The following is a 27,725-nucleotide window of genomic DNA, read 5'->3' as shown; positions in this document are numbered from 1 at the left end:
GCACTAGGATTACAAGTGTGCACCACCACACCTGGCTTTTTTCACATGGGTTCTGGGGCTTGAACTCATATCCTCATGTTTGCATGGCAAATGCCTTACCAACTGAGCCCTCTCTCCTGCCCACACATGGCTTTTTAAAAGTATACATTTACCCCCTTCCTAATTAGGTGGTGGTCCACACCATCCTCCTGTGCAGAGGATCTGAAGAGCTGGCATTTGAGTTGGCACAAGCCATTGTTTACCTCCAGCTGGAGAGGCTAGGGCAGGTGGCACTTTGCATCCTGGGTAGTAGCTTATTGCCTGGACAGCCTCCATTGTGAGGTAGCTGTGGCTTGGTCCTTGCCAGAGGCAACAAACTCTGAGTCTGGGCCCACAGTGAGGCACCAGAACTTCAGTCTAATGATCCCTTCCCCTCCCAGTCAGTGTTCTCCGTGGACCACAGCATCAAGGGCTGAGCTGGGAGACAGGCTGAAAGTCTGTGTGAGTCCTGAGAGGTGTCGAGGCAGTCCTGAAGGAATCTATGACACTGTCCTAGGTGCCTCAAGAGTCTGGAGAGGCAACCTCAACCCCAGCTTCTCCAGATACTCTCCTCTGACTCCCACACTCTGGGCTTCACCCGGGGCCAGGCACAGCCAGGCATCAGGAGCCAGCCTCTAAGACCTGCTGTATGGCTTCTCCTGGTCAAAGCCCTTTGAGGGCTCGTTCCAGCCTGCCGTAGCTGGGTGCTGTACCTTTGCTACCTGCTCACGATGGTAAAGTCACTGCTTAGAAAAGATGGCAACTGTGAGCGAAATCTCTTCGGTGTGTCTAAGGCCCCCTCAAAAAGCAGCAGTAGCAGCAGCAGCAGCAGCAGCAGCAGCAGCAGCAGCAGCAGCAGCAATGTCTCCCCACAGAAGGACCCTCAAGGGGAAGTCGATGCACTACTGTGAGTGGTCCCATCACCCTTCCAGGGCAAGTACAGCCGGACCTCAGCTCCAATGGCCCCCCTGGTGTTCCCTGGTAACACAGCAAAGTTCCAGAGCCTGAGAGTGTTGCCTGAAACTCTGGGGGTTGTCTGGGAATAGCACATTTCCCCATTCTTGCAAAGAACCCAGACAGCAGAGCTGTCCACAGCCTGAGCACATCCATGACACCAGGAGGGTGTTCCTCTCTGCCTGGTCTATGGTAATCTATCTCCCCCAAAGACATGCACCTTCCTGTAAACAAAGGATCACCCGGTTACCCCATGTTCAGATACACAGAAGATTTTCTCTAGACAGAGCTTCACTCTGTAACCCAGACTCACCTCAAATTTGCAATTCTCCCTGCTTCAGCCTCCTGAGTGCTGGGATTACTGGAATGCCTCAACCCTGACAAGCAATGGTGATATTTTATATCCAACCCTAAAATGCCATTTACGTAAAACTTACAACTACTTATTTGACATATCTTTGAAAATACATAGACAAGCTGGATATATACAGCTCAGGGCTACAGCCCTTACCCACCAGGCATAAGGACATGGGTTCCAGAGATGGGGTGAGGGGAAACAGAAAAATGGAGGAAGAAAAGTGAAAAGCACTCACACATGCATACGCATGCGTGTGCGCGCGCGCACACACACACACACACACACACCAGCACACCAGGTAGCAACCATGATATCTGAGGAAGAGATGTAGGAGGCTGGGAGACAGAGGCAGGAGAACAGTTTTTTTTTTGTTTTGTTTTTGTTTTTTGTTTTTCAATACAGAGCTTCTCTGTGTAGCTTTGTAGACCAAGTTGGTCTCAACTCACAGAGATCCACCTGCCTCTGCCTCCTGAGTGCTGGGATTAAAGGTATGTGCCACCACCACCTGGCTAAGAGAACAGATTTTATTCACAAGGTTCTTTGATGTGATTTTTTTAAAACTTCTGATTCTATTATGATAGTGTTACTATCTAGCTTCTTTCACACGTCTATATAAATATGGAGGGACTCTTCAGACACATGGAGTACCCATCATTCACAAGGGAATTCATCCAGGACACTGCAAGTGCTACAGGTCCTTGGGTAAAAATTCTGCACACTTAGAAGTAAATGGGAACAGCCACCTAATATGTGTTTATTTCTCATTGGTAGGTCATGAGCATTTCCTTTACTGTAACAAAGCTTACTTTTATAAATGTCTTGGCATAGCCCCAGTCTATGTGTGCTGTCCAAGGCCCTGTGACCCAAGGCAATGCTCTCCCATAATGCTTTATCTTTCCCAGAGGGTCAGGTACAAGTGAGGCCAGCGCTGTGATAACACAGAAAGGAGAGGTGAAGGGAGGAGAATCTATAGGACAACTTACTCCTAAAGAACTGACAAAAGGGAAAAGTGTAAATGGGAGGAGGCTTCCAATAATTGTAGTTGATAAGAAATAACTGTATAGGGACTGGAGAGAAGGCTCAGAGGTTAAGAGCATTAGCTGCTCTTCCAGAGGCCCTGAGTTCAATTCCCAGTAACCACATGGTGGCTCACAGCCATCTATAATGAGATCTGATGCCTTCTTCTGTCATGCAGGCAGAAAACAGTATACATAATAAATAAAATATTTTTTAAAAGAGAGAAATAACTGTGTAGAAAAGACTAGTATCCAGGGTGCTTCTGAGTGAACTGAAATGCTAGGAAAGATGTAGGTGAATGAACATGTCTCTCAGAAAGATCAAAAGCAGATTTGAGCCTTCCTGCGGCCTTCACCCTGAGTCATTAAAACACTCCATCAGTTGGATTTACTGTGTGACTTGTGCCTCCTTTGGCCTCCTCCAGGAACCCTGTTATTCCAGTTTGGAGGGGTGCCACCTCCAGTTTAATCCAGGCCCTGCTTGCTCCTCCAAGAAGGTCCAGTGGGAACTCTTAACACTATTCTCATGGTCCTGTCACATCCACTCTTCCCAGTCTGGCTAGCGGCTGCCAGCACAGGTGTGAAGAGCACTTGGAACCCTCATACCCAGCACTTCCTGAGCACACAGTACTCAGTGCTCAGTACTGTGCACAGTAGCAATGGCTATTTAGCTTTGCATTTTAGCCACTCAGTGCATAGCATGAGTCTGTAGTATGTATCCATTTGTAGAGATCTGTATTATTGAATGACTATTGGCTGAGTTGATGGATGAAGGGTTGAATAAGATCAGTAAATACTTCATATATTCTACACAATTATTAAGCCTTCTTTAGTAAGTTACCGACCTTGTAAGCAGACATGGTGGTATCCCAGCTTTCAGAGGTAGACGTAGGAAGATCAGGAGTTTAATGTCACCCTGGGCTACATAGCAAATTTGAGAACATCCTGGGTTACACAAGACTCTGTCTCAAAAGACAAAAGTCTTTAAATTTTTAAATTAAAATTAAAAAGATCTGCCAACAAGTATTCTATGGATTGGAACAGTGGCTACTAATATCTTAACTGTCTTTCTGAATGTTAGAAGTGTAGTAGGTCTCAACAATTATTATTTGGAAGAATAAACCCCAATGAGTCTCCCAAATGATGGCAATTTCTATTTGCTTTACCTCCGGAGTTTCCTGTTGGTTGAGCCTCCTGAACTGGCATAGTCCTGAATCACATGTTCCAGGACAGTACCCTGGGACCGAGAGTCACACTAGAGTCCACATGCCTGGTTCTGTCCTCTCCCAACACACACACACACACACACACACACACACACACACACAGGGAGAGAGAGAGAGAGAGAGAGAGAGAGAGAGAGAGAGAGAGAGAGAGAGAGAGAGAGAGAGAGAGAGAGAGAAATGCTGTGGGGGAGGGGTGCGCTGGGAGCCAGCCCTGCCTTGCCCTCCTTTTCCAGTCCCTCTCCTCTTCCTCTTCCTCCCCTCCCTCCTTTCTCCTGTCCTTGCCTCCCCCATCCCTCCACACAACATCCTCTTCTCTCACTTTCCCCACCACAGGTTTATGCAAATCTTTATCCACCTGTTGAAAAGCAACATTGGCACGGGTTTCCTAGGGCTTCCCCTGGCTGTGAAAAATGCTGGATTGTTGGTAAGAGGCACCGTGGGCTAGAAACTAGACTCATCCAAATTAGTGGTGGGAGGGGGCTCTTTAGACCTGTGTGCTGGGTGACTCTGGGGAACTGGGCTCTGCAATAGCATCTGTGCCCACCAGTTCCCTGGAACCAACCTGGAAATGTGCTGAGCACTCCTGGAAAGGGCAGCCATTACTCGAAGCCCAGATCACATGCAGAATCCCCACCCACCACCCTTCTCTCCAGTCCCTCATGTCACTCACCTTCCCTTTACACCGCACTCCCCTCGTCTCTGGAGACGTGTATGTGTGTGACCCCTGTTTCATACCATATGATGAAGTGCCAAGTGGCACTGGAAGACTGTGGCAAGAAGCTCTCTAGACTACGGAGTGAGTTCCAAGACAGCCCGAGCTACATAGCAAGACTATCTCAAAAAGAAAACAAAACAAAAAACCCCACAAGGGTTGAGGATGTAGCTTAGTTTCAAGACTGGTGGCATGAAAGCCTGGGTTCAGTCCTAAGCACTGAGAAATAAAAATAAGGATCAAAAGCCATCTGATGGTGTATGAGATAGGGGATAGGCTTGGGAGTAAAGATGTCTCTATTGATCCCCAGCTGACACTATGTCCTGGCTTATGCCTCCTTTCAAAACCATACTGTGTCCTACACACATGAAAGCTGCACCTTACATGCACCTCCCTTGGAGTCCTTAGGGAGCTTGCCAAAGTCTGGCATATTTGCTCTGAATCTTTGAGAAAGAACCACGTGACCCCCTTCCTCCCCACAGTCCCGCTCTGGAGACCTGCCACAGAAAGCCCCAGTGGTGTCCATGAGGACAGGTTGGTGCTATTTCTCTTTAGTCTGCTTGTCTTTTCCAAGCCTGAGAAGTGGCCCCTTGCTTCCTCCGCCTGATTGCTGATGACTAATAGTCCCAGCCAGAGGGAAGAGCCTCTCCTTGGTCACCCTCGAGGTTTTAGATAGATGTCTGCAGAAGAGTGTTACACCTGTGTGATCTCAGCCGACTTTGCCAGCATGCTCCATGATGCTCTGTTACCTCTTTAGGTTGCCCTCTTTGCCTCTGAGAGTTGTCAGCATCCTCCATGCCCTTCTGATGGTGATCCACTGAGAAATGCTTACAGGTCATTCTAGGACTGTGCCTGACCCCAGGGTTAAAGATTGCAAACAAGAGGAGAGGTTCTGCCATGTGGGGGCTGCCTCCTAGTGGGGTCTAACAACACCCTTGACCCCTCCTTTGTTTCTTTGATGTCACCCAGGACATATCTATAAGGTCTCACATTGTGCCCTTTGGTCACATCCAGAAGACTGGGATTCACAATCAGCCTTGCTTCTTAAATGGAGTCTGACAAGCAGACTTGCTGGAGCGATCCTCTGGGGACAGTGTTCTGCACCAGCTCCACTCTCTCCCCCAATAGTCTGCAATGTCCAGGGACAGTTTCAATTGTCACATCTCAGAGGGAAGGTCCCTGCCCAGGGGTGCAGCCCCCGCATCCCACATTGCACAAGGTGACTCTTCACAACAGACTCACCTGCCACAGTGTCTCTGGTGCCTTCTGGTTAACTATCCTGAGAGAAGGGCACTGCATCACAAAAAAAGAACCTTGGTCTTTGAGGATCTTAGAAGAGCTGGGGCTAAGCTGTGTAACGGATTTTAGTTTGGCATGAGGACTAGAGGAGTACACTTGGAGGCCGATGAGAAAGGCCTGAGCTGTGTGAGATGGTGGGATCTTTGTCCCTGGAAGAAGCCAGTGTGGGGCAGCCCCTCAGCAGTGACACTAAGAAGGATGTTTGAACACAGCCTGAGGACATTGAGCTAGATGCTCACCATGGACAACTTCCAATTAGTTGATTAGTTAGCTGGTTGGTTGGTTGGTTAGCTGGCTGGCTGGCTGGTTGTTTGTTTGTTTTGGTTGTTTGTTTGTTTGTTTGTTTGTTTGTTTTGGTTGGTTGGTTGGTTGGTTATGGGGTCTTACTACATAGTTCAAACTGGCCTCAAATTCACCATGATCCTCCTGCCTCAAACTAAGTGCCAACATTATTGGCATGTGCTTCTGTTATGTAGCAAGTTTTCTGTCTGCTTTGGGGCAGTGCTAGGACAGAATTCATGGTGTCACACATGCTAGACAAGCCCCCAACACTGATCAACAGCCCAACTAGAGAATTTCATTCTGTGAAGAGCCCTAGTGTCCAGACTACACCAGGAGTAGGCTGTGGATGTAGTCAGATTTCATCTCACTGTCTCCCTGTCCTGTCCCTCTAGGTGGGGCCTGTCAGCCTCTTGGCCATCGGGGTCCTCACAGTGCACTGTATGAATATCCTGCTCAACTGTGCCAGCCACCTCACTCAGAGGTTAGAGTCACCCCCTGGGCTCCATTCCAGGGCCACTTCTCCCGGCTACCACTTCTGCTGCTCTGGATCCTCCAGAGATGGTAAAGGGATTGCAGAAGAGTGTTATGGAATAGAATGGTTGTTTAACTATGTAAAGATGTATTTGGTCTAAATAATAAAAGTCCAGAGTCAGATATAGAGGAAAATGTTGAGAGATCAGAGAGAAGAAGGAGCAAGCCATCTTTACTTCATTAGCTTCCCAGAGGAAAAGAAACCAAGTTCCTGTTTCTTCCTGTTTATATCCTGTCTCTACCCAGCCATCTTACTTCCTGTCTGCCTGTATAGACCTCCAGACCTCTATGGTTAGCTAGTGGCAAGTTCCATCCTCTGATCTTCCAACAAGCTTTATTTGTACAAGCAAGATATCACCACAAAGACATGCTGCTTTTGTTGATGCTGCATGTGTTTAACTATGTAAAGATGTGTTGCTGTTTTACCTTACCTGCCTAGCACCTGATTGGTGTAACAAAAAGCTGATGGCCAATAGCTAGGCAGAAGAGGGATAGGCAGGGCTGATAGGCAGAGAGAAAAGGGGAGCCAGCCAGCTACCTGGGGGCAAGTTGGCTGGTAGCCAGCCAGTAGTGGGCAGGGGGGTGGGGGCCAGCCAGACATGAAGGAAGCAAGAAAGCAGGATAGGCAGTACATAAATGAGACAAATGAGCCTCAGGACAGCACATAGGAATGGGTTAATCTAAGAAAAAAAAGCTAGTTAGAAACAAGCCTAAGCTAAGGCTGGGCATTCATAATCAATAACAAACAAGTCATCATGTTATGATTTGGGGGCTGGTAGTCCAAGAAAGCCTGCTACAGGACTGTGTCCCCTCAAACAGTGAAACAAAATAATCCCTGCCTCCCTCCCTGCTTTTGTGTTGGGTTCTTGGTTATAGCAGAATAAGGCCAGGCCAGTAGATCTGTGACAGAGGCTTCCTAACATGTGTGAGCCCCTGGGCTCCATCCCCCAACCCCTTAGAAAGAAGCTAATAAGGTGTCTTGGTGTGGACTCAACTCTGCAGCTAGTGAGTTAAAGCCACTCTGGCTCCCACCCCCCTCTGAGCCTCAGCTGGAGGCACCAAAAGTTACAAAATGTGCAAAAGTGCCCTGTGAACCACTGGGTATGTACAGGACCCTCAGACAGCCTCCTGGTTTGTTTGGGGGAATTTGAAATTTTATTTTATCTGTATGTATGTGTGCACCTTCATGAGTTTACATGTACCATGTGTGTGCAGGAGGCCCCTAGGACCAGAAGAAAACATCAGATTCCCTGAAACTGGAGTTACAGATAGTTGCGGGCCACCATGTGGGTGCTAGGAACTCTAAAAGCAGTAAGTGCTCCTAACCACTAAGCTGTCTCTTCAGAGCCCAGGCTTGCCTTCAAGTCACTGTGTACCTGAAGATGTGTGAGAATTGCTGATCCCCTGGCCTCCACCCCTTCTAGTAAGAAAGTCTTGTGAGTCCAGTCCCATTAATGCAGTGCTGGGAATAGAACCCAGGACCTCATATATACCAGGCAAGCACTCTATCAAATGAGCTACAGTCCCATCTTTCTTTCTGTTTCATCTCCCTACCCCAATACAGGTACATTGCCAGGGCCACTTGTTCCAGGAAAACCCTTCCAAGACATGTTAACAAAAGTGAAAGACACAGTTAGCAATGATGTGAGTGATTTTCAGTGTCTTCAGTCATAAATGCACATCTGGGGTACTGAAGCTATGGCTCAGCAGATGGGAGAGTCTGCTGATCTTCCAGAGGACCCAAGTTTAGTTCCAGCACTCACACTATGTGGCTCACAATTGCCTGTAACTCCAGCTTCAGGGGATCCAATGCCCCCTTCTGGCCTCCTCCATTGGTACCTGAACTCACGTGTACACACTCACACATAGACACGGGTTTATACATATGAAATCCCAATATAAAAACTACTGAGAGCTGGAGAGATGGCTCAGTTGTTTCTTTCTTTTCTTTTTCTTTTTTTTTCCAAGACAGGGTTCTCTTTGTGGCTTTGGAGCCTGTCCTGGAACTTGCTTTGTAGACCAGACTGGTCTCGAACTCACAGAGATCCACCTGCCTCTGCCTCCCAAGTACTGCGTTTAATGGTGTATGCCACCACTGCCTGGCTGGTTTCTTTCTCTGAAAAGAAAAAAAATAAAAATACAGAATACTGAACTCCTAAGCACCCAGCTCCTCCTGCTGCATTCAGCATTTCCTTGGAAGTGAGGAAAGGCCTTATACAGACCTAGCATGCAAGTTTAGTCTCCAAAACTCATCATAAAGCCAAATAAACAGAACCCAAACAGTGGATGCACCTGGAGTGTGTGCTGGCCACACTCAACCCAGAGAGCCCTTTCAGCTCATAAAGTATGCCCATGCATCCGATTTTTTGCTCATTCAGCAGTGATGTAAATGATGCAATTCTGTTGAGCCAAGGGCTTTGCAAGATTTCTGTTCTCCTTCCAGGAACCCTCTGGGATGGAGACTGTTTTTATTCCCATTTTACAGGTGAATACATTTAGGCTTAAACACCTTGCCCTAGGTCACACAATTGGGAAATGGCAGGGCTGGTCTTTGAAGACCTGTATAGCTTCATTCTTTTTTCTCAGTTAGTCCTTTGAAATTTCATACAAAGTAATTTGATCACATTCACCCCTCCCCCAGTTGCTTCCGGATCCACTGCCTTCCCCATCCTTCCACCCTGTACTACACTTTTGCTTTTCTTTTTTCTTTTCCTTCTTTCATTTCCTTCCTTCTCTTCTCCTTTCTTTTTGTTATTAAACCCATTCTTAACCATTAGTGAATCTCTGAATGTCCCCCCTTCCCAAGACCTCCACGCCTTCACCCCCTCTGCAGGCACCAACCTGCCAACAGTTGCATCAGTCTGACTCTGCCCTTTGGCAGATGGTGTCTTTTCTTTTTCTCTGATGTAAACATTTTAGGACAGTGGTCTTTTACCTAACTCTGGCCTTCTGCCATCTTTGTTCAGGTTATTTCCCAGACTGTCTTTAACTCTTTATGTAGTCCAGAGTGAACTTGATCTCTGGATCTCCTGAGATCATAGCCCTGAGATGACAGGCTTACACCAAGTCCAGGTGGGATGCTGGTTTAGAAGACTCCATAAAAATCCTGAACCCCTCTGTCCCCAGCCCTGTAGTTAGCACTATGCATGTGGCATTGGGCCAGCACCAGCTGCTCTGCTCTGTTCCCACCCAGGACCAGAAGGGTCCTGCTGCTGAACCACCCATTCCTCCTTAGAAAAGAAAGAGATCATCTTCCCAGAGGCTCCCAAATCTCAGTGTACAGTTTACATCCTAAACCAAAACAACCATTGACTGACCACAACCACTCCACCTTTTCTTCTTCTGCTCTGCTTATTTAAACGAATGAACAGATACTGCTTAATCCAAAAGACAAAACCAAGGAAATCTACCTAACTATAGAGTTTAAAGCATGCCACCAAGTGCATGTCTGCAGGGAGGTAGGGAAGAAGAATCAAGAGTCCAAAGTCCTCCCCAGATGTGCACATCCACCCTAGGCTACATGAGACCTTATCTCAAAACGTAAGAAAAAAATGTGTAAATGCATAAAAACTCTATAAGCTAATAACCTCTGAAAGTTGCACTAATGGTACTATTGTTAGAAAATTCACAGAACACTCCACACTATCACACAAATACACAAGTCCCCAGGTTAGGCTCATGCTAAACCTTTAGCAAAAGTGTTTTAACTTGTTCATCATTTGTCCTTTCACCCTAGACTGCAGAGGAGTTTTGTGAACTATGAAGAGACCACAATGTACAGCCTGGAAACATGCCCAAATCCTTGGTTGAGGACACACTCAGCGTGGGGCAGGTACTGGTCATAAACATTCACAATGACGAAACCATGTCCCCACCTGCCCTGCCTTTATGTCTGCTCTCATATGTTTTTATTTTTTAATTTTATGAGTGCAAGTTCCCAAAGAGGCTAGAAATGAGAGTCAGATTCCCTGGAGCTAGAGTTGTGGGTGGTTATAAGCTGCCTGATGTGGGTGCTGGGAACTGAACCTGGGTTCTCTGCAAGAACATATGCTCTTACTGAGCCCTCTCTCCAGCCCCTGCTTGCACAAGTTTTTAAGCAGATATGCTCTTTCTGGAAACTATCAAGCAAGATAGAGGATGTCCCTGTGGCCCCAGCCTCATCTCCTTCTTCACCCTGGTTCATAAATAGCCCTTCCAAGGCTTTCTTTTCCTGCATATATCAAGATGCATGTGAGTGGAGCCATGCGGTGGTGACACACGTCTTTAATCCGAGCACTTGCGGCCGGGCGTTGGTGGCGCACGCCTTTAATCCCAGCACTCAGGCGGCAGAGGCAGGCGGATCTCTGTGAGTTCGAGACCAGCCTGGACTACCAAGCGAGTTCCAGGACAGCCTCCAAAGCCACAGAGAAACCCTGTCTCGAAAAACCAAAAAAAAAAAAAAATCCCAGCACTTGGGAGGCAGAGGCAGGCGGATCTCTGTGAGTTCAGGACCAGCCTGGTCTACAAGAGCTAGTTCCAGGACAGCCTCCAAAGTAGCTTGCTGTGGTATATGGGAAGTTCAAAGTCCTCCTTGGCTTCTTAGCTAGTTCAAGGTTACCCTGGCATATGAGTTCTTGTCTTCCTTTCTTAAAAAAGAAAAAAGAAAAAGAAAACAATCAACGCATACCCTTTCCCACTCACATACATCTTTTTTGTTTGTTTGTTTGTTTGGTTTTTGGTTTTTAAGGCAGGGTTTCCTACTGACCTCAAATATGTTTGTAGCCTCAAGAGGACCTGATCCTGACCCTACTCCCTCTTCCCAAGTGCTGGCCATGTAACTCCACAACTAGCCTGAAATTAGATTTTTTTTTTTTGTCTGACAGTTACTTGTCCTGTTGCTCCAACAGGGTATCCAAGGAAAACAACTTGAGGAAGGGAGGGTTCATTTCAGCTCACAGTCCTAGAGGGGTCTATCTGTAGTGTCAGGGAAGGCATGGCAGCTGGGACAGGAAGCAGCTGGTCACATTGTGTCCACAGTCAGGAAGCAGAGAGTGATATTCTGGCGTTCAACTCTCGGCCTCCTTTTCATTCAGTCTGGGTCCCAGCACATAGAATGGTGCTGTCCACATTCACTGTGGGTCTGCCCACCTCCGTTAACCTATTCTTTTTGGGGTCTCTTTTCATAGCCCTGGCTGTCCTGGAACTCACTATGTAGACCAGGCCAGCCTTGAATTCATAGCGATCCACCTGCCTCTGCCTCCTGAGTGCTGGGATTAAAGACATGCACCACTAAGCCCAGCCACTCAACTTATTCTAGAATGTCTCTCACAGACATGCCCAAAGATCTGTTTCCCTTGTGATTCTGCATCCTGTCACTTTAACAGCAGAAATCAATTATCACAGACAATCTCCCTCTGCTAGAGTCCAGCTCCACCGGGGTTCTTGTACTACAGAAAGGATGTGTGAAGTCGGCAAAAAAATGAGGAGTCTGAACACTGGTTGTCTTTGAAACCGATGGCCCCCACTAGCTTAGGCCTTTACTATACAAGTTCTAATGCATTCAAGCATGGGCAGTTTCAAATCACTTTTCTTTAGTCATTTCCCAAGAATCATTAACATTTTAGTTTCTCTTCTTCTTTCCCACTCCCTTGACATCAATGACCTTTACCCCATATCGTTATACAGCAAGCCAAATGCTTATATCTAGCTAGGTACCTCTTATTCATACTGTGCACCAGTCAGCAGCAAACATGCAGTTACAAAGTAAGAGATTTGAGCTCTGTCATTAATTCTTGACAATATGAGGTCAACTGAATACATTGTGATACCTAGAGTATCATTTTCAGGTGTATACCAGTTTCTGAGTAATCTGTATGTCACCATTATTATTATAAGGATTACAGTTATAATCTTATTTTTTATAAGTTCTCAAGGTAATGATTAATACCTAACTAACTCTTTAACTATTGAGACTAAGTTTCTGTATTCTTCCTCACAATTTCTAAATATACTTCTTTAAGAGGACTTGGGAGTTTTAGATTCCTTTATTGATACTTTGATATTGGAAAGTATCTGAGTGTTCATGTCCTGGTGCCAGAGATATGTCTGACCTTTCTGTCCTCTTTTTTCTTCTGTGCTCCTATAAGGTTCTTAATGTCATCTTTTCTTGGTTCTTAAGTTCTCCGGAATATATTTATCTCCTTTTGGTATTGAATAAGCAATAACCATTAACGTTAGTGAGTTCCTCCTACTTATTCAGGATGACAGCAAAGGTAGCCAGGGATGACTGGAGAAACTTGTTTCTGTAACAGATCAGAGAAATTTGGCTTTTCTGTAAAGGCCTTTGTTCCCAGTAAATTCAGGCATCAACTAACAAGGCAAAACTAAGAGTTACCATAGTATTAAGCACAGCAAAAGTTGGAAAACCCTGAAACACAAGCCCCCTATGATAGTGCAGGAGTGTGCAGTATTGCATCCACAGGCCCTTCCCAGATAGATGGGATTCTCAAAGGGCCCCGCCGTCTAAGGATTCCATATGCACCTACACCTACGCGGGGTTCCCAAGGGCGACAGCATGGCTTCCACATCGCCCTTTTTCTCATCTTGGGACAATACAAACATATTTCACCATTTGAAGACTCACAGAGCTCTCTGGTGCAGATGTTTACCCTGTTTAAGTTGATCACTCCCCTGGGGGTGGACATTTAGCTTGTTCCCTTTGTCATGGGGTAAAGGACCCATAAACCACTCGGCACAACCAAAGTTCAAATTGAGAGTCTGTGTTAAGCTGGCCTGTGACTGCCTGGAGAGAAACACTTCTCACAGAGCAGCCCCAGATATATATTACAGGGAGTTTTTTAAAGACAAAGAGCAGAGCAAAACTACATCCCGATTGGCAGTTGCAGGGGTAAGCAAGCAAGCAGTTTAACAAAAGCCAAGAACCTGCAGTTATCTGGGGCTTTTCAATCGAGTTTCTAGAACAGGGTTGGGTGTGTTCCCATGAGACGTTTCAGGGCAGGGGGGTGGAAACCAAAGATGGCTTCAGCTGAGACAAGATGGAGAAACCTTTACTCTGTTACACCATGTTTGCTAAGAAGTTAATGGTGAGCCAGTCCTGGTAGCACAGACCTGTCATGCCACTGTTCTGGTTAGCTTTAATTATTAACTTGACACAGCATAGAGTCATCTGAGAGGGAAGCAGAAGTTGAGAAATTGCCCTGATCAGATTGACTTATGGGTGATTGTCTTGACTGTTAATTGGTGTAGGAGGGCCCAGCCCACTGCACCACTCTCTGGGTCTATATAAGAAAGCTAGTTAAAGGCTGGGCACTGGTGGCCCACGCCTTTAATCCTAGTACCCAGGAGGCAGAGGCAGGCAGATCTCTGTGAGTTTGAGACTAGCCGGGTCTACTGAGTGAGTTCCAGAACTGACTCCAAAGCTACCCAGAAAAATCCTGTCTCAAAAAAAAGAGAAAGAAAGAAAGAAAAAGAAGAAAGAACAGAAAAAGAAAGAAAGCTAGTTAAACATGAACTCCTGAGAAAGCCAGTAAGAATTTTCTTCCATGAGTTCTGCTTCAGGGTCTTACATCGTGGGATCCTGACTTCGCTCAGTGAAGGATGTGTGCTGGGGTATAAGATGGAATAAGCCCTCTCCTATGTTGTTTTGGTCAGAGTGTTTTACCACAATAACGGAGGAAGCTAGGACAGCCACCTTCCCTGAAGGCTGTCAGAGATACCCAGAGCTTAAAGCCTGTCTGAATCAAGACATAGTGATGTAGGAGGACCCTTGCGCCAGAATTTTAAGAGTTAGGCATCCTGGGCAGTGAGAGCACACCTTTGATTCCAGCACTCAGGAGGCAGAGGCAGATGAGTCTCTGTGAGTTCCAGGACAGCCAGGGCCACACAGAGAAACCCTGTCTCAATAAACAAACAAACAAACAAATGAAAGAGAGCTAGGCATAGCAGCACAGCTGCTAGATCCTCATTACCACATACATACACAATCAGGACCCAGTGTGAGATTTCATTGCCCTAGGAAAATAGAGTGACCAAGGCTCTCACAATAAAATAGCGCCTCAAAGGTACAAAAGGCCCTAAGAGTGGAGGAACAGACACTCCAAGACCCCTCCATGAGACCTTCCCTGACAATCCTTCTCCAGGCAGTGAGTCAACACTGAGGCAGCCACAGCCCCTTCCGCACCACCTACCTCAGGCTCCTCAGCCTGGCACTGATCTCCCAATCAGGAATGGTTCTAGTTATTAGCCAGATGAGATCAGGATCCATGTCTGATGACATCTCAAGTAGTTATGTAGGGCAGAAACAGCCCCTGGAGTTCACTGTACCCATGCCCGTTGAGATGGAAAATTACACAGCTCAGAGAAGAAAAGCAAGCTGCTGAGAAGCACATGGGAATTCAGTATCAGAGCAAAGATTCCAGATCTCTGCTCTCCACCCACCAGGAGTCCCTTGTCCCGTCTCTTTGGAGATCAGTAACTGAGAAGTTGGAAACACTTGGAGGGAAGTCTCATTTCAACCAGCAGTTCTTGATTTTCAGTGCACTAAGAAGAACTCGGTGGCTTGAGTAAGAACTGCCTGCCCCACATAGGTAGCAGTCATTGACGGATGCTCAGTCCTTAGATGGACAGTCAGAGGGGACTTTATAAGGGAGGGTGGCACCAAGCAATGGTGACAAAACCTGCCCAGGGTCCCAAGGTGCCCAGCTAAGCTCACACTGGCCCATGTCACGGGTGTTTTGTGATAGAATAGAATATATAAAGATCCAATCTGAAATTATCTTGCCAGAAAAAAAAAATCAGTGAAGAAACCTCATTGAATTAAACCTCCTGACCTGAGATCAGCTCACGAGAAACCCCCAAGGATGGGAGGCCAAGATAAACAATGCACAAGAGAGTCAGCAGGACCCAGAAAGTAGGATATGCCAACTGGACAGTCGGTCTGTCAACTCCAGCTACCGCCAAAGAGAAAAAAGTTGCAAGGCAGGACTGGGGTGTAGCTGCAGGGTAGAGCACCTGCCTAGCATGCAGGAAGGCCCGAGTTCAGCCCCCAGTACCAAAAAAACAAGAAACAACCAAACAAACAATGAACAAAACCCACAGAGCAGGAAGAACATGATAATTGTTTTTCAAATTTAAGAGTTGCAATAAGCCAGGCATTGATGGCGCACACCTTTAATCCCAGCAGTTGGGAGGCAGAGGCAGGTGGATCCCTGTGAGTTCGAGGCCAGACTGGTCACAAATCGAGTTCCAGGACACCCATGACTATGCAGAGAAATCCTATCTTGAAAAACAAAACAAACAAGCAGGTGCACATGCAAGCAAACTATTCCATGTGGGGGGAAAAAACTAAAAGGTACAACTAAATACAACACACAGCCTTGGAAACTTTTTAACAAAAAATAAAAGTTAAGCCAGGTATAGTGGCACACCTGCAATTCCAGCACTTGGGAGGTAGAGACAAGAGAATCAGAGGCAGCTAGAGCTACACAGGGAGTGTAAAGCCTTGGCTACATGAGAACATGCCCCTCCCCAAAGAAAAAAGTATTTGTGAGGTCATTTGATGTTAAAGTTGATTTCTGTCTGTCGAGGATTAAGAGAAATCTGCCTGAGGTATTCCAGGTAGACGTTTCATGACTTCTGAAACTATCATTGAAATGATTCTAAAAGTTGGTGTGTGTGTGTGTGTGTGTGCGCGCGCGCTCGCGTGCGCGTGCATGCATGCGCATTTGCTTGTGTGCAAGCGTGTGTATTTAATATGTATATACCCAGAATGAAAATCAGGGCCAAAGTAACTACTCATACACTTATTAGAGTGTGTGGATGTTGGTGGTTGTGGTGATGTCAGCGCTCTTGAAGTAGAAGCTAGAAAATCAGGAGGTCACACTTAGCTACCTGGCTCATGAGAGGCCAGCCTGAACCCTATCTCAAAAAACAAAACGAAACCTCAAGCCAGAGTTTATGGGTGTTAATCCTACCATACTCTCAGCTTTTTCTGAGGGGCCGGAACTTCTCAAAATCCAATGATGAGGAATAATTGTTTTGAAAAAGAAACGCATTCTGAACAATAACTTCTTCCCTCGTTGTCCTTTTCCATCCCAGGTACATTGTGAGCTTCCTCCTGATCATCACACAGCTGGGCTTCTGCAGTGTGTATTTCATGTTTATGGCAGACAATTTACAGCAGGTAACGGGGGCTCTTCTGGGCAGAGTGGGAGGAGAGCGGGGAGAGCGAGGAGAGCGGACCTCCCAATGCTGGGGCTGTCAGTTGAGACTGTAGCATTTGAGCCTGTCTGCCCCACATTAGACCACAATTGGGACCAGAGCAAAGCCAAAGCCCCACATCCTCAGTCTGGAAAGCATAGATGACATCTACCTTAGTATCTCAGATTGTCACATCCAAGATGTCTAAAAAGCTGTCACCTTGCCCTCCTCACGTTCCTAACATGAGACAAAGTCAGCGAGAGCATTCTTCTGAGTCTTTGTGGGATGGAGGAGCACACCCAGCCATCCAGGAAGAACAGTGAGCTGTGAGACAGAGGGCCCGGTAGAGAAACGACTGCTTGGTTCCCAGCCCTGCCCAGCTTCGACCACTAGGTCTAAAAGAGGATGTGCTTATGTAACCGAAACCTTTTCTTAGTCATGTGAGGGGAAACAAAAATCACCACTTCCTGGGAATAAGAGATTGTCAATCAGACAAAAAACACCGTTGGGTCTTTGGGTTTTATGATGCCCAGGGTTTCCGGTTGTCAGAATCACACACACTACAGTTAAGGTGGCTAGGATTGACAAATACAAACCCAGGAAACCAAAAACCAGACGCAGAGGCTCACATCTGTAATGCCACCAGTTGGAAGATAGAAGCAGAACGATCAAAAGTTCAAGTCTAAGACCAGCATCGGATCCATGAGACCCTATCACAAAAGGGGTTGGGGGGCGGGTGAGAGCATAGCTCGGTCAGTAAATGACTTGCTTTGCAAGCACAAGGTGGTGGGTACCATGTGGGTCCTTGGAAATGGTACCCACAACCTTCATATTAAAAAGCAGGGCTTGGTGGCTTGCAGCTATTATTCCAGTGCTGAGGAGACAGAGACATGTTGGCACCTGCTGCTCACTGGATGGCAAGCCTAGCCTAACATGCCCAGTGCTAGACTAATGAGAGACCTTGTGTCAAAAAAACAAACAGGTGGACAAACCCGAGGAACAATACTGAGTTTGTCCTCTGAAGCCCTGCTTCCCAGGAACACGCATGCATAACTGCACAAGCTCCCAGAAGACACTCACCTATAGAGCTGTAGAGGTGGTATTTGTTGCTTTTTCAGAGGACCCAGACCCAGGTTCAATTCCCAGCACCACATGGTGACTCACAGCTGTCTGTAACTCTGGTTCCGGGAAACCTGACTCCCTCTTTTGACCTCTTTCAACACCAGGGATGTACATAACCCACTTACATAAATACGCAAGCAAAACACTGATACAATAAAATTAAAGAAATCTAAAAATGTTTTAGGGAATAATAAAAATGTTTATTTATTTTTATTTCTATGTGTTTTTAAGTTTTGCCTGCATGTATGTATGTGCACTACATGCCCATGGAATTCAGAAGGTGTTGGCTTTCCTGGAACTGTGAACCACCATGTGGGTACTAGCAACCAGTGTTCTCAACCACTAAGCAACCTCTCTAGACCCTAAAAAACTGTTTTTGAAGGCATCTGGGTTGTGTATTGAAATTTCACACAAGTCATGAATAATACTTTATCTGCTGGGACAGTAAGTCATCAGTGGGTCAGCTGAAATTCTAACTGAAATGGTTCCTAGTGACGATGATGGATGCCCTGCCTTTCACTGTGCCCCTTTGGCAGATTGTGGAAGAAGCTCACTTCACCTCCAATGTCTGCCAGTCCAGGAAGAGCCTGGTGATGACACCCGTCCTGGATGCTCGATTCTATATGCTCACCATCCTACCCTTCCTCATCCTGCTGGTGCTCGTCCAGAACCCACAGGTGTTGTCCATCTTCTCCACCTTGGCCACCATCACCACTCTGTACAGCCTGGCTCTGATCTTCGAGTATCTCATCCAGGTCTGTCTCTGAAGGCCCACAGAAGGGGGTCAGGGTCCAAGGCTTTCGAGGCATGGCAGGGTTACAGGCGCGGTGGGAAAGTGGTTGGTCCCCTTCCCTGAGCCTAGATGACTTCTAGAAATACTTCTGTCCCACAAGCTGTAAAAGTTAGGCATCGTCCCGTGAGTTTGAGATCAGCCTGGTCTACAGAGTGAGTTCTAGGATAGCCAAAGCTGTTATACAGAGAAACCTTGTCTTGAAAAAGCAAAAAAAAAAAAAAAAAGTTAGGCATCATTACCATCAACACCCTTCATCTCCAGCATAGTGGTCATATCCAAAAATTGAATCACTAGGTAGTTTAGTTGCTGAATGCCTTCTGTGATCAGGTGTTGTTTGAGAAGACGAGGATTTGGGGATCGGTAACAAGAGATAAGGATGCCACACTCTCCATCATTTCAATGAAATAACAAGAAATATCACTGTGGAAGTTAGAAGAGGGCTCAGTGGATGAAGTTCTTGCTGCCCTAGCTTGAGGACCTGAGTTCCCATGCCCCATATCCACATGACAACCTAGCATGGTGGGGCACACATGTAACCCAGAACTGAGAGAGTGAAGGCAGGTGGGGATTCACTGGCCAGACAGTGTAGCGAAGATGACAAACTCTAAGTTCAATGAGAGACTCTTAAAAAGCAATAGAAGAAAACAACAGAAAACCTTTGGCCTCCACGTGCAATGGCATGGCACATGCACACAAATACATATACACCACTGGTGAGCACACAAGTGCGCGCACACACACACACACACACACAAACCACACATAGGAAATATAGCACTGGTCAGTGGACAGGAAATAGGGCTCACTAGATGGCTCAGATGCTTGCCTCCAAGCCTGAGGACCCGAGTTCCATCTGCAGAACCCACATAGTGGAAGGAGGGGACTGACTCCCACAAGTTATTCTCTTACTTCCACATTCACACTGTTGCACACATGCCCCCTCCCCCCAGCAATATAAACCTATTAGAGACATTTTAAAGATAGACAGATAGATGATACATAGTGAAGGAATTTGATCTATTTGGTACCAAACACTTTACACAACTTCACCAACCTTTGAAATAAAACAACTGCAAAATGCGGTCTTTATCCCAGTTTCCAGAAAAAGACACTAGGGAGCAGGAGCAGCAGGTGGGCAGATCTTTCTGATTGAGCCAGCTGCTTTATCTCCCATCATTGGTGCTAACAGTCCACCATCGTTGCTTCATGCCTTTGATCATGAAAGTCTTTGGGATTGTGTTAGTATCCTGTTGCTGCTATAACAAATAACCACAAATCTGGAAATATTTAAAGAAACAACTAGGGTCTTATGTAGTCCAGTTTGGCTTTGTAGCTAGGATGACCTTGAGCTTCTGGTTCTCCTGTCTCCACTCCTGAGGGCTAGACTTACAGACATGCAGGAGGACCTGGGTTCCATCTGCAACGCTGCATAAAGCGGTACCTGGTAGTGCACACCTCTTACCCCAGCACTGGAGACGGAGGCAGAGACAGGAGGGCCAGGAACTCATAATCATTCTCAGGGGCATGTAGAGTTCAAGGACAGCCTGGATTGCAGGAGACTCGGTCTCAAAATAAATTAGCTAATTAATTAGAACGCTTTCTTAAAGTTAAGACATTAAGTAATAGTGCCCTTTACACTGTTATCAGACATGACCCTAGATGAGCTCCCCACGGCAACGCCAACACTCTGCCTGTCTTTCAGGAGACCCCACGTCACAGCAACCTGCCGCTGGTTGCAAGCTGGAAGACTTTCTTGCTGTTCTTCGGCACGGCCATCTTCACCTTTGAAGGTGTGGGGATGGTAAGAAAGAAGAGGTGCCCCACGGGGTGGCCAGCTGTGAGTCCCCATGTCACCCTAGCAGTGTTGAGGGTAGCAAAGCATGAGTCGTCGTCCCCCCGTCCCCCATCCCCTGTCCTCCCCCCCCATGACAGGAAAGTTTGCACTGATGAGGGCACCTCCCAACCCAGACCACACCTCAAGTTCCCAAGACAAAGACAAAGATGGAAATTTACTAAGCAGCCCAGACTGAGCAGAGTGTTGGGGCAATAGCAAGCCTGAGACAAGATGAAGGGGGAGTGAGCATCTGGAGAAGGTGTGACCATGTGGAGGGGTGTGGCCATAAAGCTGAGGTGGTGATGTGGAGGGGTGTGGTCATTTGTAGTGATACAGCAATATGGCCAGTGTGACTGTCTGGAGGGGTGTGGCCTTGTGGAGGGGTCCCTGCTGACTCAATCCACCAGGAGAACACTTACACCCACGCCACGGCCACTCCTTTCAACCTTGTCTTTCCCAAACCGTCTGCTTCCAGGTTCTTCCTCTCAAAAGCCAGATGAAGAGTCCACAGCAATTTCCCGCAGTGCTGTATCTGGGGATGTCCTTTGTCATCTTCCTCTACGTCAGCCTAGGGACTCTGGGCTACATGAAGTTTGGCTCAGACACTCAGCCCAGCATCACCCTCAACTTGCCCAATTGCTGGTAGGAACCTGCCTGCCTCACATGGGACAGGGAGGCATGGGAGGTGAGCCTTGGAGACAGACGTGAACGGTTACCTTTAGCAGAAGAAATGAGTTGTTGTGAACTGTTGACATTCGTGTTAATTATGCTAATGGGTGAGTTTGATAACCAGGCACTGTGTTCCTCCTCAGTTTTTCACAACAGCCTTAAGCATTATCATCGAGGACTCCACAGAGCAGGCGAGATACCAACATTAGAGGCTCTCAGAGACCTTCCCAGCTAACACTGTCTGGTGGGAGTCGAGACTTGAATTCCAAGTTTGACCCTAAAATGCAAAGGCCCTAAGATGAGCGATGTGGAGCTGTTGGTAGAGCATTTGTGCAGATTGTCTGAGGCCCTAGGTTGGATAATAATTTTAATTTTGAGAAAGGGTCTCTGCTCCCCAAGTGCTGGGATTACAGGCCAGCATGTACTACCATTACCTGGATAAAACCAAATTACAAAGTTTAGGCATGTACCACAGATGGACTGCTACTTAGGCTCTTGAGTATCCCCAAGCTAGAACTCAGCCTGGAGTCCTTACCCTCAATCATTCATTCTTTCATCCATCCATCCAGGAAACATCTGTGGGTGGGATTTTTAGAGGAGGTGTTAGGTTCCTAGTGACTAAGTACATGTCCTGAAGCTAACTAATAGGATCTGAATTCTGGTTCCTCCATGGCCGTGGGCGAGCCTCCCACCCTTCTGCACAGGAAGGCTTGCACACGTGCCTCTTCATGTCAGTCAGGACAGCTTCATGATGCTTCAGTCATGAACCATCACTGTGACTGTCACCCAAGTGCTTAACTCTTTGTTCACACCAACCCATCATGGGGTGGCCCAGGCTCTCAGTCTAATGGATCAGTCACACCCCAGGGTGTTGCTGGTTGTCATGACAGAGAGCCACTGAACGACATAAGCTCTTCCCAAGCAGCTGGTGCAGCAGCTTGAACTACCTTAAGCTAGAAGAGATAGCCTTCCTGTCAGACTGCCCTCCACTGGCAGAGAAGGGCCTAGAAACCTTTGATGGACAGTCCTCTTTTGCACTCCCTGGCAGTGTCTGCAGGCAGCAATTGCTTTAGTATATAGAAAATGTTAGAAATGCAGCAAGCTCTGTGAACTATCTATCAACTGGTAACCACTGTTATAGGTCCTTACAGCCTTGGGCTTTCAGGTAGGAGGGGCAATGGTGACATTCACATTCCCAAAGCCAGAGCAGTAAAATAAGGAAAATGTTACCAGCCCCACCCTCCTAATGACCAGATGAGATCATGAGTGTGGATGCTTTGAAATTGTGCCTTATTTTATGTAAGTGAGATATTATCTTAATATGTGGGTCTTATTCTTGGCTGATTACGCTTCCTCTAGCTAGCCTGGGCACAGCCTTTTTATTCTGAGGGTGGCAGGTAAATACATGGGCAGTGAGTTCTAGTCAGGCTTTTTACACATGCTGGTATAAACCAGCTGGTGAGTGGAGGGAGAGGAATTCACTCTTGAGGGGAGTCTTGAATAAACACCCTTCCCAATAAGAGTACTAACAATTCTAGAAAAAAAAAGAGGGTGATAAGTACATAAAATAACAATTTTATATACAAAAGGTTCTCAAAACATACAAAAGAAATGCCAGTTTAAAAAAATTACAGTTTTGGGACTGGGGCTATAACTCAGCTAAGTGCTTGCCACAGAAGCATGAAACCTGAATCTGGCCTTTAGTACTTGAATAAAAATCTGTGTTTGGGGCTGGGCTGAGGTGGCTCACACCTTTAATCCCAGCACTTAGGAAGCAGAGGCAGACAGATCTCTATGAGTTTGAGTCCAGCCTGGTCTACACATCGAGTTCCAAGACAGCCAAGGCTACACAGAGAAGCCCTGCCTCAAACACACACACACACACACACACACATCTGGGTTAGGAGACACACACTTGCACTATCACTGGAGAGGTAGACGAGCAGAACCCTAGAATGTTCTGGCCAGCTAGCCTAGCCAAATCAGTGAGAGTTCCAGGGCCCACAGAGAGATCCCTCATCAAAAACAAGGGGGCAGCTCCTGAAGAACGACACCTCTACATGCCTACACACACATGTACATGTGCACACAGGAACACACACATACTGCAATATCAGAGACTGATATGATCGAAGTACTATTTTAACACTTAGAGATGCCATAGACTAAGACAAAAGGGCAGCATGTCAATAGGCATCAAATTTTAAGTCATAGCTGGGGTCTGCTGCATAGATCAGAGGTTGAGTGCTTGCCCAGCATACACGAGGTTTTGGGTTCATTCCTCAGCAATGCATTAACCGGAGTGGTGGCTCGTGCCACTAATCCCAACACTTTTGAAATGGAATCCCAGCTGGGCGTTGATGGCCATGCCTTTAATCCCAGCACTCTGGAGGTAGAGGCAGGTGGATCTCTGTTTGAGGCCAGCCTGGTCTACAGAGAGAGTTCCAGGACAGCCTCCAAAACAATACAGAGAAACTCTATCTCAAAAAACAAAAACAAAAACAAAAAAAAGAAAAGAAAAAAATGGAATCCAAAGTCCGAGGTCATTCTTGGCTGTATATCAACCTGGAAACCTACTTGGGACACAGGGTGATATCCAATGTCGATAAAAAAATTAATTTAGAAATAATTTTTGCTTCTGGAGTTGATTTGCAGATAAGGAATACGGAGGTGTGTGCTATGTATGCTGATAAGCAGATATAGGATGTGTGGGTGTGTATCATGTGTGCTGAGATATGCAGATATATATAGAGATAGTCTTTGCTGGATTTTTTTCTTGGCAAAAGTTTCTCATTAACTGTCAACTAGTTGAAAAACTAGAAAAAAAACCTCTGTGCTGTTAAATGGAAGTGCCAGACGTGTGTTCACAGGGAACAACTTACAAGAAATGCTTTGTTTATCTATTGTTCTGAGATGGGATCTCACTGTATAGGCCTTGCTGACGTAGAACTCACTATGCATGCCAAGCTACCCTCAAACTTGTGGCAATCCTCATGCCTCTGCCTCCCAAGTGCTGGGATCACAGACATGTGCCACTACATCCAGCTTTTTTTTTTTTTTTTTTTTTTTTTTGGTTTTTCGAGACAGGGTTTCTCTGTGGCTTTGGAGGCTGTCCTGGAACTCGCTCTGTAGACCAGGCTGGCCTCGAACTCACAGAGATCCGCCTGCCTCTGCTGGGATTAAAGACGTGTGCCACCAACGCCCAGGTTACATCCAACTTTATATTTGGTGAAATAACAAAGGTCAACAATTCATAGAGACATGCCACCATGCACCTATAGGTGTATGTGTGGCTCCCCTACTTTCTGTTTAAGATTGCAGGCACAGGGCTGGGAAGACAGTGGGTAAAGTGTTTACCACCCAAAATATACACCCAACTTAGAACCCTCAAACCCATATAAAAGCTGGGCACAGTGGTGCATATCTGTATTCCCAGTGTTCCTAAGCGAGATAAGAGGCAGAGACTGGAGAACCCATGTGGTGCAGCTGGTCTGACATATGCAGCAACAAACAGGAGAGACACTGTTCCAAATATGGTAGAAGGTTAGAATGCTCAATAAAATTGTCATTTGACCTCCATGTGTGAGTCATGGCAAACTCCAAGGGAGAATCAAGGATAGGGAGAATGGTCATGGCTGTATGGCTGCTACACAGTGAATCGTACTGCACATAGATATGACATTTATAATTTTTATTACAATACTTAAATGAAATACCTGGAAGTTCCTATAGCCTCAGAACTTCCAGGAATGCATGCTTCCATGTCCCCTCTGAGCCAGTCTAACCTGAGTCACTGACTTTTGACCTGCGAAGCTTCCAATGGGTCCTGAGCCTCCTTCCCAGATGCCTGGTGGCATCTCACATCCTTTCAATGTTCTGTCTGCAGGTTGTACCAGTCAGTCAAGGTGATGTACTCCGTTGGTATCTTCTTCACCTATGCCCTCCAGTTCCACGTCCCAGCTGAGATCATCATTCCCTATGTCGTCTCACGAGTGTCTGAGAACTGGGCTCTGTTTGTAGACATGACCGTCCGCACAGCCTTGGTCTGCCTGACCTGTGAGTTGGGGAAATGATGCTTATTCACTCAAGCCTGTGACATGTGTCCTACCCCTGTATAGTGCCTACCCAGCAGCCTTGGCGCCACCACTTGCCTCTGATCTACCAGATGTTTGTCTCCTTGCTTCTCCCTCTTTCTACCTGAAGACAGGCTTAGAAAACCCACATAAGAAAGCCACCCCAGGCCTAGGGAGTGAGTGCTGACTGATTCACAGGCAAAGGCAAGATCTTCCTTATACAGCCACTTGCCTACCTGCTGGTCGCTGTCCTCATGTGTCTAAAACACCAACCCAGCATTGCTACCAACTCAGGGTGCCATGGCCCAGAGAAATCAAGTCACATCCCCACGTCACACAGCTCCATGACAGAATGGGGGATTTGGTCGGCCAGGCCTGTCTCCCTTCCATTTTATGTATGGTCAAGTCCCTGAGTCATCAATTACTTAGCTGTAAAGAAATTTACATATTCAATTGTAAAGAAACTCTTTTCATTCACCCACCCTTTCATTCATAGTGAACATTGCTTAGGAAACATTGGAAGAAGGGCTGGGAAATCCTTTCTCTGGAACATTCTAGGAAGAGACGATCAGAAGAGGTGCCCAGGAGGAAAGAGCAAAAGGACTGGGGATGTTTGACCTAGAGAAGCAAGGGCACTGAGCTTCTAGTGTTTGATTATAGTAGGAGCAGAAGAGACCCTTAGTGTGTGTAGGGTTCAGTGAGAGACCCTATCTCAAGGGAATGAGGCACAGAGTGCTAATGATGGAGTAGGACACGTGATTCCCTCCTCTGAACTCCACACTCATACACACACACACACACACACACACACACACACACACACACATTTTTTTTCTCTATAAAAATGGTAATTTTACAAAAGGGTTGCAGGGCCTACAGGGTCCAGAGCCACGGTGCCTGACCTAATCCTTAAACTTCAAAGTCATGTTTGTTGGAGACTCCCCTCTTTGAGGCACACTCAGTGAATCTACATTCTCTCTCTCTCTGCAGGTTTCTCAGCTGTTCTCATCCCTCGCCTAGACCTGGTCATCTCCCTGGTGGGCTCTGTGAGCAGCAGCGCCCTGGCCCTCATCATCCCACCCCTGCTGGAGATTGCCACTTTTTACTCTGAGAATATAAGCTGTGTGACCATTGTCAAGGACATCATAATCAGCATCCTGGGCCTCTTAGGGTGTGTATTTGGGACATACCAAGCCCTCTACGAGATGACTCAGCAGGCCCGCTTTTCCATGGCTAACTCTACAAGTGGCTACACATAATTGCCTATTTTTATTTGAATAGTTCGTCCTTCCTCCCATCCTCTGTTGGATTCCCATTATATACGTTCATCAAAATCCAGCATCTCTCTGTTAATTAGTGGCTTCTTTATCTTCCAGGAGGAACATGGGTGCTGGTGACACAGGTTGGGACTGATCCCTGAAAGGTGCCCAGCTATTGGCTCTGAGTTTCTTGGACAGTTCTTTTGTACCTTGAAACCCAAATCAGGTCAAATCTTTGATTCCAATAGTCTCAAAAAGTCAGGCAAGGCTGTGCATGCCTGCAGTCCCAGTGGCAGAGAGAAGGGGAGGCAGACAGAGACAGATGGATGCCTGAAGCTCATTGGCCAACCAGCCTAGACAAATCAGAGAGCCCAGGTTCACTGACAGAGCATGTATCTCAAGCATAGAGGTAGAAGGCAATCAAGGGAAGATACCTAATATCAGCTTCGGTATAGCTTCACATGCTAGTACATGTACACACAGATACACACACCCACAGGGATAAGTACATGTATCTCAAGCATAGAGGTAGAAGGCAATCAAGGGAAGATACCTAATATCAGCTTCGGTATAGCTTCACATGCTAGTACATGTACACACAGATACACACACCCACAGGGATAAGTACATGTACCACATGCACACAATCAACGTGGGGGAAACAAAAAAGAAAGCGGGTGGAGATACAGAGATGACTCATCAGTCATCTTGCACAGAACTTGAGTTCAGTTCAGGGCTCCATGTCAGACAGCTCACAAGCCTGTAACTCTAGCTCTAAGGCATTCTGACACCCTCTTCTGGCTTTGTGGGTGCACACACACACACACACACACACACACACACATATATATAAAAAGAAAATGGCTGGCACACCCCACAGTCCCCGATGCCCTGAAAATCATATAATGCATATAAATTTCTGAAGCATCAGGCTTAGACAGTGTGCACTGAGGGAATATGAATCTCCTATTTGGATAAGAGTTTCAAGAAGAAAGTAGCCTTAACTATGTCCAGCCACTGAGTCAAAATTTATCGCCCAAACATTTAAAAAATAATTTCCCAGGCCAGGCGTTGGTGGCCTATGCCTTTAATCCCAGCACATGGGAGGCAGAGGTAGGCTGTGAGTTCAAGGCCAACCTGGTCTACAGAGAGAGTTCCAGGACAGGCTCCAAATATACACAGAAACCCTGCTTCAAAAAAACAAAAATTAATTGATTGATTGATTGATTGATTACCCCGGCGATCTGAGGAGAGGCAGAAATAACAGCTCACTTCTTTAGAAGTTTTCATTACATATCCATCCTTCAGAGAAGGAGCACTCCCATTATTACCTGAAAGGAGCCACTTTTCCATCTGTGCTGTTTGCTCCTTCCTCCTTTTCC

General features: G+C 46.5%; 1 protein-coding gene and 1 long non-coding RNA gene across 3 annotated transcripts; one reads left to right on the top strand and one right to left on the bottom strand.

The window, feature by feature from the left end:
• The first annotated feature begins 369 nt into the window (after positions 1-369).
• Positions 370-26,437, top strand: LOC101839802 (proton-coupled amino acid transporter 3). Of its 2 annotated transcripts, XM_040748674.1 has the most exons (10): positions 370-925; positions 3,906-3,996; positions 6,258-6,346; positions 10,133-10,228; positions 16,492-16,576; positions 18,252-18,470; positions 20,211-20,309; positions 20,818-20,984; positions 24,898-25,067; positions 26,075-26,437. In XM_040748674.1, the coding sequence occupies exons 1-10, from the start codon at positions 750-752 to the stop codon at positions 26,341-26,343; spliced, it is 1,461 nt and encodes a 486-aa protein (XP_040604608.1). In that variant the 5' UTR covers positions 370-749; the 3' UTR covers positions 26,344-26,437. The 2 variants fall into 2 exon arrangements, with proteins under 2 accessions (XP_040604608.1, XP_040604609.1); XM_040748675.1 differs by lacking the exons at positions 3,906-3,996; positions 6,258-6,346 and having other exon boundaries at positions 26,075-26,436.
• On the bottom strand, positions 24,688-27,725 carry LOC121141336. The gene is made up of 2 exons (XR_005878219.1): positions 27,675-27,725; positions 24,688-25,065 (listed from the first exon to the last, which is right to left on the bottom strand). It is a non-coding gene; the product is annotated as an uncharacterized LOC121141336 (long non-coding RNA).

Source organism: Mesocricetus auratus, unplaced genomic scaffold (assembly GCF_017639785.1).
Source record: "Mesocricetus auratus isolate SY011 unplaced genomic scaffold, BCM_Maur_2.0 Super-Scaffold_100007, whole genome shotgun sequence".
In the NCBI taxonomy this organism is placed as follows: Eukaryota; Metazoa; Chordata; class Mammalia; order Rodentia; family Cricetidae; genus Mesocricetus; species Mesocricetus auratus.
The sequence above is the reverse complement of the archived record's forward strand: the minus strand, read 5'-3'. Positions and strand labels throughout refer to the sequence as shown.